The 11,440-nt window shown below is 35.6% G+C and overlaps 1 protein-coding gene across 1 annotated transcript; it reads right to left on the bottom strand.

Moving 5' to 3' along the window:
* Positions 1 to 10,152: 10,152 nt before the first annotated feature.
* Positions 10,153 to 11,001, bottom strand: LOC113390949. The gene has a single exon (XM_026626939.1). It carries the CDS (start codon positions 10,999 to 11,001, stop codon positions 10,153 to 10,155), a length of 849 nt encoding a protein of 282 aa, XP_026482724.1.
* Positions 11,002 to 11,440: the final 439 nt, after the last annotated feature.

Genomic DNA, 11,440 nt, shown 5'->3' with positions numbered 1-11,440 from the left:
GTAGATTATATAAATTGAGTAATGAAACGTAAGTTACCTTAAAATAGTGAATAAGCAAAGCCATATACCCTAAACAATGAATGAAATTAAAAGAATAACCTAAGTGCTAATCTGTAAAAAGTGAACAAAACTAAGCTTATAACTAAAGTGATATACCCTAAAATGATAAAGTTAAGTGAATAATCTAAGTGATACCCTAAAGTGAATAATGATTCAAGTAAAGTTAAGAATGTAAGCGATTAAACTAAAGTTTAGAATCTAAGTGATTAAAGTAAGTTAAACAATCAAAGTGATATAGCCTCAAAATGGAATGAAACTAAAAGCAAATGAGATTAAAAAACTTGCGTGTCTTGCTTAAAAGAAACTAACCTTATTTCCTATAGAAGCTCTTGAATCCCGCAATAAAACAACAAATATAAAATGTAAAGACATAAAATAACGCACAATCAACAAAAGCACAAAATGATTAGTACACGTTGCGAAAACACATAATAAAAAATAAAACACGAATAAAAAATAAAAAATACTAGATGAACGAGTTACAAAATAAGCACGCCGGAAAAAAAAATTATAGTAATGAAGTAATCGTAACAGCGAATGCAACATAAAAAAGTTGATGAAAGCACAGTGCAAAAGATTTGACAAATTTGTAATGTGTTACAGCTAACTTCAGACAGCTTTTTTCTCAGCACGATATTATCCAGTGTTTAGAAACTCTAGAACATTTTGCTTGCCCGCATTAAAATTCTTACCCGATGAGTGCCAAATCGCTGCAAGAGCGCTTCTAGGGAGAGCAGCTCTAACTAAAACCGAGCTACAGACTTTTGTTCAGAGATTACCGGCCATGCGCGGAGTAATGTTACATATGCGATTTTTGTCGCGACCTCTGTAGCACGTTTAAACGCATATCGAATTGATATTGATGAAACGAGAAAAAAAAACACAATTGTGTACATTTATCAATATATCCGTACATGCATAAATTCGTGCCTTAGTAAATTTTTAATTCATTAGTAATAGACCTTTTATTATGAAATTATTTATCCGCTCATAATTTTTAAATATATCTATTATAATAATATTAGATCATGTATATAATATTAAATTCTAACAGCAGAAACTAAATAAAAAAATGAATAACTTTATTATAAACGAATTAATTTAGTAACACATTGTTAGTATTAGATTTCTGAATTTGCGATCTCTCAGGCCGCTGTCGGGCATACTACAACCAACTTGAAACTCTTTTTTTTTGGGACTTCTTCCGTTACTTGAGGGTGGATTCCCAACAGAACATCTATTTAAAATATCACAAATTTTAAATATCACTAATTAATATTATATTTATGTAATATGGTGTAATATACGATTTAATGATAATTACTTTGTGATAATTTTAAAATTTCTGAACCGTGAACATTGCATGACCACTTCATTTGTGAGAATTCTTTTGCAGAAATTTGAAATTAATTCATATGGCTTTCCCCCAAGTTTCAGAACGAAAGTTTTCTAAAATAATTATTATCAAAAGTTAGTATGTATGTATATGTGGGTATATATGTGGTTATGTGGTTATATGTGCGCATATAACGCTCCTCTAGCGACTCAAGCTCCTCAAGAGATTTAAAGGGCATCACGTAGTCAAATGAATTAATGTTATTCACATACAGTACAGGCCAAAAGTTTCCGGACACATGAAAAAAATCTCATTTTCTGAGTTTTCAAGTTAGTTTTGTACATTCTACGTAGTATTAATATTTAGTGACTGATTTGTAACCAATTTGTGAGAAATGATAGACTTAGAGGAGAGAGATGTTTTTGTCTTGTAATATCAATGACTGATTTTATTCTAAACTCAATTTCTTGTGCACAATCATCAAAAGTAAAGGGAGGAGATTGCAGTTTTGGAAGCGAGGAAGGTAGTTCGGGATTGTAGCCAAAAACTAGTCTAAAAGGTCTGAAACCTGTTGACGGTTGTGGTGTTGTGTTATAAGTAAACATGGCATAAGGCAGCCAAATGTTCCAATCTGCTTGATCGATTTGTATGAAGCTTCTTAAATATTCTATTAAGGTTCTGTGGGACGTTTCTACAGCATCATTAGATTCTGGATGATAAGAAGTTGTTTGAAGCCTTTCAATTTTTAAAATTTTGCAAATAGTTCTAAAAAGTGTGCTTAAAAAATTAGTGCCTTGATCAGTTAAAATTTTAAAAGGAATGCCATAATGGCAAATTATTTCTTCTACGAATGCTCTCGCTACAGTAGCGGATTCTTGATTTTTTAACGGTATTACCCTATTGGAATACGAGTATAGGTAACAGATCCAGGAAAATTAGTATTTACTTTCATTAGCAGTAACAGTTGGACCAACTATGTCCAACGCACATTTTTCAAATGGCTTTACAGGTGTATTTGTAATAACCATAGGGTATTTGCATGTTTTACACAATTTATTTCTTTGACTAACGTCACAAGTCTTAATAAAATTTCTTAGATCTTTCTTTAATTTAGGCCTATGAAATTTAATGGTAATACCTTTTAAGGTACGCTTATAACCCTGATGGCCTCCAATAGTTGTATTATGATACTCATTCAAAATCTTTCACTTACTCTCTCGAGTAAGCAGATCTAAAGGATGTTTGTAAATTAAAATTTTAATATTATAATTTTTGAATTTTGAATTTCACTTTGGTCAAGTTTGTCATCTGTTGCTAAAGTAGGTAATGTTATTTCTGATTTAATCAAATTTTGACTGTTTCGGTATAAAGGTATAGGAATGTGAAATTTCTGGTGCTTTAAAATTAAAAGAATTGGCTAAAGCTTCTTCCCCTCTAGCCGCCTCTGCAGCTTCTTTGAAAGCTTGAAGATTTTTAGATTTTACTAAAATTTTTAATGCCGGGTGAAGCCCTTCTTGAAATACATGCAACGCTTGATCACGTAAAAGCTTATTACAATAGTCACTAGCACCCGGATTTTTGCTTCGCTTTACGGTAACATCAATTATATCTATAAGTTTTTTTTCTAATCTCAATTCAAAATCCCGTACACTTTCACGTCGGCCTTGTTTATATTGATTAAATTGAACTTGTAAGGATGACACAGATTTTCGCTCCAAATATAAATTGTAAAGGGTGGACTGAAGGTTCTCAAAACTAGATTTTTTTTTATTTTGAACAGCCTGCAAAGCTTGGCCCTCTTACTTTACGCGCGTAATGTAGTTTTTAAATTAGTTTCATTACTTTCTTCAATTTGTTCAAAAACAAAGGAACACGTTCTTAAAAATGTTAGAAGCTGTGATGGATCGCTTTCATCAAAACACTTAATCATTGATCTAGCTTCAGAAAGGAACAAGTGATCCATTGTATGGTTTCCATCAACACATAGGGGAATGGAAGGGTGGGAACCGTGAATTGGTACTGGCCAAATCGCCAAATCGTTCCGCATCAATCCATTTGTTGTGAATGCCCGTTAGCGTGGGTGATTACAAGATTAAAACACTGAGTTTATTTTATACATTTATTACTATTAAAACGATGATACTGTTATTTGAAAATTATATATCGAAAAGATGGAAATATTATATATAGTAATCTCTGCAGCGTAGTTGTCAACTTGTTGAATATGTTTCCGATAATGTTGTGTTATCTTAGCATCGTCAAGATAAACCCCCCCCCCCTTCTCTAGGCGGATATGTTGCCTTGCCAGATTGCAATAATTGCATTTGGATGCAATTTGAGTGACCCGATGTTAGGGAATTATCATAACCTTTCCCCCTTGAAATGATTATAGTTCTTTGCCATACTTAACTTTAATTGAAACTAGAACTATAATCTAATGAGTTTTATATAATTAAAAATTTGAATGATTTTACTCTATATATACATGTTTTGTCTGAAATTATCCTATAATTAATATTTCATATAAATTTGAATATAAAATTATAAATCTTGATTACAAGGTATATGTGATACTAAGTGGTAGACAAATAATTCCAATATACTTAATGTTATACAAAACTGAAAAATGAAAATAGTAATTCTAAGAAAAGTAAGGATTTAATCTATCTACGTGTACTTTTACTATTTTCTTGCCACACAGCAATGTTTAATTAACTGCAGAGTCCTTTAAGATAACTTCGTAAGGTCCAATCCAAGGCTTGACCAATTTTTTGGTCTTTCCCTTAGGAATAATCTCATTTTTCAAAAAAAACTAGTTGCCCGATTTTAAATTCAGTTAATTTAGCAGATTTGTCATAATATTGTTTGGAGTTGAATTTACTATGGATTAAAGTATCTCTAGCAGTTTGGTTAGACGCTTGGATTCTGGATTTTATTTCCTTAGCATAGTCGTCATAGGAATAATGGACATCAGGAGGTTTATTAAGGGATGTTGGGAGTTCTGGGTCGTAACCGAAAATTAAACGAAATGGACTAAATCCAATAGAGCTATGCGGAGTCACATTGTATGTAAACATTGCATATGGAAGCCAAGTGTTCCAGTCAGATTGGTCTGCTTCAAGAAAATTACGTATGTACTGTACTAATGTTCGGTGAGACCTTTCCAAAGCACCATTAGATTGGGGGTGGTATGCTTTTCTCTGAATTTTGGAAATACGAAGGAGTTCGTTAATATTTAAATAACAAACTAAGATAATTGGTGTCTTGGTCTGTCAGTATTTTGGAAGGTATCTTGATGGATTCTAACAGATTCACTACTTTAGTACAAACTATTTTCAGAAAACTCACGATTTTATAAAAACTTTTCGCCGCGCAGTCTTTAAACATTCATAACTTTGTCAATTTTTGTGTGAAAGAAAAATAATAAAAAACAATAATAAGCCAGAAAGATCCCCTTGATTTTTATCTATATGCTTTTATACGTATCTTTTATTCTTTTTGAGATATAATGAAAATAATTTCGATTTTTAAAAAAAATATTTAAAAATAGTGAATCTGCTAGAATCCATCAAGATGTCTATAATGAAGTGAATTCTAGAAGGAATGATTTAAAAGAAAAAAACTTTGTATATGCTTCTTATTTGCATGATAGCTCACTCATTTTACACGCAAAAAACTTGTAACAGCACTCATTTTAAAGCTTATGTTGAGCACTATAAAACCCAATTTCAACGAAATGCATAAAATGTAAAACCTCGACACTAGATGCCTTTAAATACAACAATTAAATCTTGAACGAAATAAAAAACCACTTTACTCTTTCAAATCTTGCTTAATATTTTTCCTAGAACACTTTATGTAATACCGATTTATTAAGATTTTTATTGACATTATTTTGTTCATTACATGATTTTCGTTAAAATGCATATTTTAGGAGATATTTGCAAAAAAACGAAGAAAAGCGCCGAAAATATATGAATCTTTAGTGGCCAGTAACTTGAAAAGTATTAGTTTTTTTTTATAATTAGTTCTTCTATCGATTTCCGACGTTATTTTGAAAAAATGTAATTACACAATTGAGAAGGGGTGTCATTCCCCCGGGGGGTGATGGCGCAACCCGAATTGTTTTCACTTTTGAACTTGAGGGTAAGATGAACCTAATTCCAAAATTTCATGAAATTCGGAGCACAGTAAAAAATTCAGACCTAAAACGTTCACTGCACTATTAAGGTTATAGAGTATTTGCTATTAGTTATTGTTTTCATTGTATTTATTATTTCAAAAATTAATTTTTTAATAATTATATTTATTTTTGTAAAGCCAATATGCTCGCCTTGTTGTCACTAAAGATAATATATTTGGAATTTTGTTTTCCCATGCGTACTTGACTGCAGTGTGTATTGCAATAATCTCCGCTACAAAGATCGATGTAAAATTTGGTAGTTTTAACTTCTTGCTATATTTGTGATTTGACACATATATGGCATAACCGGCACTGTTCTCCATTTTTGATCCATCGGTATATATGTGCAAATGTTGTGGATATTTTATAGCAATATTGTCTTCAAAGTCCTTGTTTTTGCAGATTTTACTAATACTTATCAAATTTGTTAAATTAATGTTTAAGTCTATATAAGGGTTTACCGTTGCATATGCTTCAGGAAAGTTATAATATGGTATTTTTTATTCATTAATATAAATTCTTCGTAAGGTTTGATTCCATAAAAGCTCGTTATTAGTGCTGGCGTAGGTAGAAAAGGAGCTGGTGACATGCAATCTTGACAAGTTTTCTAATTGCTTGGGAATATTGTCACAGCCTTCATTAAGTTTCTTTACTTGAATTCATTTTTGATAATGCTTGTCTTCTAATTGTCAAAAGAGGTTTGCCATCGAAATGCTCCTAGGCAAGTTCTAACTGCTGAAAACTGTATCCTGTCCAACTTTTTCTGTTTGCTTTGTGATACTGCTCCATATATGAAACAACCATAGTCTATTCGTGATCTTATAATGCTTCTATATAGCATTAAACATGTTTCTGAGTGAGCCCCCCATTTTGTATTTATGATTTTGCGTAGAATGTTTAGTCCCTTTTCGCGCTCTGCTGTTGTCTCACTAATGTGTTGTTTAAAATACATTTTTGTGTCGAAGATGATACCTAGGATTTTTATGTTGTCTTTTATTTGTATTACATGATTCTCTATCCTTATTTGTCCAATATTACTAGGAAGTCTATGTCTGGTAAATACCGCCGCTGAAACTTTGGTAGCTGATACACTCAGATTGTTTGTTGACAGCAATTTTATGATTTCTTCTATTAATATGCTTATTTCTGATATACAAGTTTCTATAGATGTGTGGGGTGGTCCCACATATAAAAATCAAGACACTATAAATGAAAAATAAAGTTTATTACAAAATTATAATAATTTACAAAATCTTCTTGGTTGAATTCCGGTATTCTTGGTATTCCTCGGTTGGACTCCGTAGTTTTCCTAGGTGTTGCCTGCTCGACCAGTAGAAGAGAAAAGAGAGCGAGGACGGTAGCTGCTTTGGTTATATACCTGGTAGCCTGACCCCCTCCATACATTAGGGTCCCTAATAGTGTGGAGGCTAGTGTAGCTTTTTACTACTATTTTCAATAGTAGGAGAGCTAGTGTCGCTGCAATACCCCCCTGGCGAGTCAATAAAATTGTATTAATTTTTTTGGATGCGAGGACGAACTACCCGTCCGAACCGTGTTCTATATTGATTGGAGGTATGTTGTGTAGCGCTGGATGGAGTTGGACTCGTACTTTGGTCGTCTTCTGTGGTGAAAGCGGGCTTGACACGGTCGATGGATACTCTTACATTGCGTTCTCCAATTTTAATTTTCAATGTTTTGGAGTTTCGATCTATGACTTCATACGGACCTCTGTATGGACAAGAAAGCGCTGGTCGCAGAGCGTCTTCCCTAAGAAATACAAATTTTGCATTACTTAGTTCTTTATGTACAAAGGTCTTTTTCGATCCATGTGCAGATGTAGGAGTTGGATGTATTGTTTCGAAATGTCGATGTAGATTTCTCAAGAAATCGCTTGTTGGTATCTCCTTGCGTGTGCTGATTAAAAATTCGCCAGGTAGACGAAGCGGCTCTCCATATACTAATTCGGCGCTGCTGCTTTTAATGTCTTCTTTAACAGAAGCTCGAATTCCTAATAAAATAATTGGTAGAGAAACCATCCATGACGGGTCTGCATGGCACATGAGGGCTGTTTTCAGTGGCCTGTGAGCATTTTCAATCAATCCATTCGATTGCGGGTGATATGCTGTAGTAGGAATGTGGGAAATTCCTAGTAGTTTGGTTACTCCTTGAAAAACAGCTGAACAGAATTGCCGTCCTTGGTCGCTAGTTACTTGAGAAGGAACACCAAAGCGTGAAATCCAAGAATACAAGAAAGCCCAGGTTACACTTTCTGCGGTAATATCTGATAGAGGAAAAACTTCAAGCCAGCGTGTGTAACGGTCTATAGCGGTGAATAGGTATTTGAAGCCTTTTGATTGTGGAAGTGGTCCGACAATGTCAATGTGAACATGCAGAAATCTGGCGGGTGGCACTTTGAACTCTCCAAGTGGTGTGACTATATGCCGACCAATTTTGGAGCGTTGACATGAGATGCAGCTTCGAGCCCAGGTTCTACAATCCTTGCGAATGCCAGGCCAAACAAATCTATCCGTGATGAGTTTAGTTGTGGTTTTCATACCTGGATGAGATAGATTGTGCAGAGTATTAAAAATATGTCGTCTATGTTCAGCAGGAATATAAGGACGTAATCGATTTTGAGATATGTCGCAATATAATTGTTCTTTGGTTCCTGGAATAGCGATGCGTTTCAGGTTGAGAGCAGTATCTGATTTTAAGAGCGTTATCAGTTCTTCATCTTCGTCTTGCGATTTAGCAATAACGGAGTGATCCAAAGGCGATGTTATGGCTTCTGCTCTTGAGAAAGCGTCGGCTACAATGTTTTGTTGTCCACTAACATAGCGAACATCTGTTGTAAACTGCGACAAGAAACTTAATTGATTTAATTGTATTGGCGGCAGCTTGTCCTTTCGCTGGGAAAAGGCGTGAATTAAAGGTTTGTGGTCAGTAAACCAAATGAAATGTCTGCCTTCCAGTAAGCTTCGAAAATGTTGCACTGCTTCGTATCCAGCCAAAAGTTCTCGATAATATGCTGGCCATAGTTGTTGTTTCTCAGATAGTTTTTTTGAAAAGAAGCCCAAAGGTTGCCAAGTGCCATTGATGTACTGCTGTAATACTGCACCGATAGAATGGTTGGATACATCGCTAAATAATGCTGTTTGAGCATTTGGAACAGGGTGTGCCAGTAATGTTGCTTTAGCCAACTCTTTCTTACAAGTCTCGAAGTTATCTTGAAGCTGTGGGGTCCAAGAAATTGGTTGTGATCCAGATTTGGTAGATCCTGAGAGCAGCTTGTGTAGCGGAGCAAGAAATTCAGCTATGTGAGGAATAAACCTTCGATAGTAATTAATCATTCCTATGAAGCGTCGCAGCTTTGAGTAGGTTGCCGGTAGCGGATATTCTCGGAGATCGTTGATACGGTCTTGTGGTGGCAAAGTTCCATCTTTAGAAATTTCATAACCAAGAAATGTAACTTTGGGTGCACCTAATACGCATTTCGCTGGATTTATGACAACACCGTGGTCTTTCAGGCGTTGAAATAATTGGCGGAGATGATCTTGGTGTTCTTCTAACGATGTAGATGATATAAGAATATCGTCTAGGTATGCATAACAAAAATCCAGACCTTGTGTAACCTCATCTATAAATCGCTGAAATGTTTGTGCTGCGTTCCTTAGTCCAAAAGTCATATACGGGAACTCAAACAGCCCAAATGGTGTTATTATTGCTGTTTTTGCAATATCATCAGGATGGACTGGAATTTGCTGAAAGGCTTTCACTAAATCGATCACTGAAAATATAGTACATCCTGCTAAATTATGGGCGTAGTCCGCAATATGACGAACGGGATATTTGTCTGGAATTGTGCGTGAGTTTAGCAGCCGATAATCTCCGCATGGACGCCACGTCGAATCCTTTTTCTGCGTTAGATGTAAAGGTGAAGACCAAGAACTATCGGAGGGTCTTGCAATGCCTAATTCTACCATATTCTTAAATTCTTCTTTGGCTACGCGAAGTAATTCTGGCTTGAGGCGCCGTGGTCTAGAAGAAACTGGAGGTCCTGGAGTGGTTCTAATATAATGAAATGTTTTGTGTTTGCTTTCTTGACACAAGCCTGATGGTCTGGTGATGGATGGAAAATCAGCTAATAATTTATTGTAAGCACTCTCTCCAAATATAGACTTGACACTTTGTATCTGAGAGAATGTGACACATCCTGGAGATGACAGTGATGTCAGGTTGTCATGTAGACGAGAATTCTTTATATCGATAATGATATTGTAGTACGCCAAAAAGTCTGCTCCAAGTATAGGCATTGTTACGTCTGCTACGATGAATCTCCAAGTAAAATTTCTTCTTAGTCCAAAATCTAATTGTAAAATAATATCCCCGTACGTGCGTATGTTGGTTCCATTGGCTGCAGACAAAGTATAGTTTAGTTGAGGATTAGGTTTAGCAGTTAAGCGCCTTGGATACACGCAAACGTCTGAACCTGTGTCGACCAAAAACTGTACCTTAGTTCTGCGATCACTTATGAAGAGGCGACGGCTTGATGAAGAGCAAGGATAGGTCGCCATCACTCCTTGCCGTTGGAGTTTTCCTCTCTGAACGAACAATGACTCTCGCATTTTCTTGCCTTCTTTCCGAATTTGGCGTGGTACCAACAGAATGTTTTTCGGTTGCGCGATCTAGAAGTACTTCTCGGCCTGAAGAAGTGGTTAGACCTGTCTTGTCGAAATGGGCTACAGTTTCTATTTGCTGATAGGTTGAGTCTGCTACGATAGGTTAACTTGGCTAATTGCTCTGTAAGATCTTCCACACGCTGTGTTAGTTGATCATTTTTATCAATTAGTTTTTGTATGATGTCTTGCTGTTGGTTGTTACTAGTTGCTGCGACTACTGGCGGTTGTGCAATCTCACATATTTTGTCGGCGAGCGATGCAAGTTCTTCTAGGTCTCCATTGATCTGGGTTTGCAATATTTGTTGAGTCTGTGCCGGTAGTCGTTGAATCCAGATTTCTCGTAGGAGTGAATTGTCGACTGTAGTTGTTTCGACCAATGAACGAAGGTGACGTAGGAACTGAGAAGGACTTCGATCACCAAGTTCTTCTTGCAAAAGTAATTGTCTTATCCTTTGCCGTTCGGAAATTGATAGCCTTTTGATTAATTCCTCCTTTAGTTTTATGTATTTATTCTCTGCAGGCGGAGAATTTATCACGTCCTCTATCTGGAGTAGATATTTGCAATCTAGCTGAGCTATTACAAATTCATATTTAGCCAGGTCATTGATGATGCGGCATCGAGAAAATATTGCTTCGGCTATTGTGAACCACAATGTCGGTTTCTCACTCAAAAATGGTGGTAGATGAGGAGTGCGTGAGATTGCATCCAGTTCCCCTTTAGTGTCCTGCATGTCTTTATTCATTGTTTTTTATTGTCTTCTGTACGGATAGTGCTCTATAGTAATTCAGCTCACACCAATTATGTGGTCCAATTCAGCGTCGGGGTCACCAATTATGTGGGGTGGTCCCACATATAAAAATCAAGACACTATAAATGAAAAATAAAGTTTATTACAAAATTATAATAATTTACAAAATCTTCTTGGTTGAATTCCGGTATTCTTGGTATTCCTCGGTTGGACTCCGTAGTTTTCCTAGGTGTTGCCTGCTCGACCAGTAGAAGAGAAAAGAGAGCGAGGACGGTAGCTGCTTTGGTTATATACCTGGTAGCCTGACCCCCTCCATACATTAGGGTCCCTAATAGTGTGGAGGCTAGTGTAGCTCTTTACTACTATTTTCAATAGTAGGAGAGCTAGTGTCGCTGCAGATGGATGCGAAATATTTATATAAATATCATCTGCA

The sequence above is a fragment of the Ctenocephalides felis genome, unplaced genomic scaffold (assembly GCF_003426905.1).
Source record: "Ctenocephalides felis isolate EL2017-DRISC unplaced genomic scaffold, ASM342690v1 CF-g0.4_SCAFFOLD_03714, whole genome shotgun sequence".
NCBI lineage: Eukaryota > Metazoa > Arthropoda > Insecta > Siphonaptera > Pulicidae > Ctenocephalides > Ctenocephalides felis.
The sequence above is the reverse complement of the archived record's forward strand: the minus strand, read 5'-3'. Positions and strand labels throughout refer to the sequence as shown.

Coding starts and splice junctions, on each gene's coding strand:
- LOC113390949 (XM_026626939.1), bottom strand. CDS start 11,001: ATGAATAAAGACATGCAGGACACTAAAGGGGAACTGGATGCAATCTCA.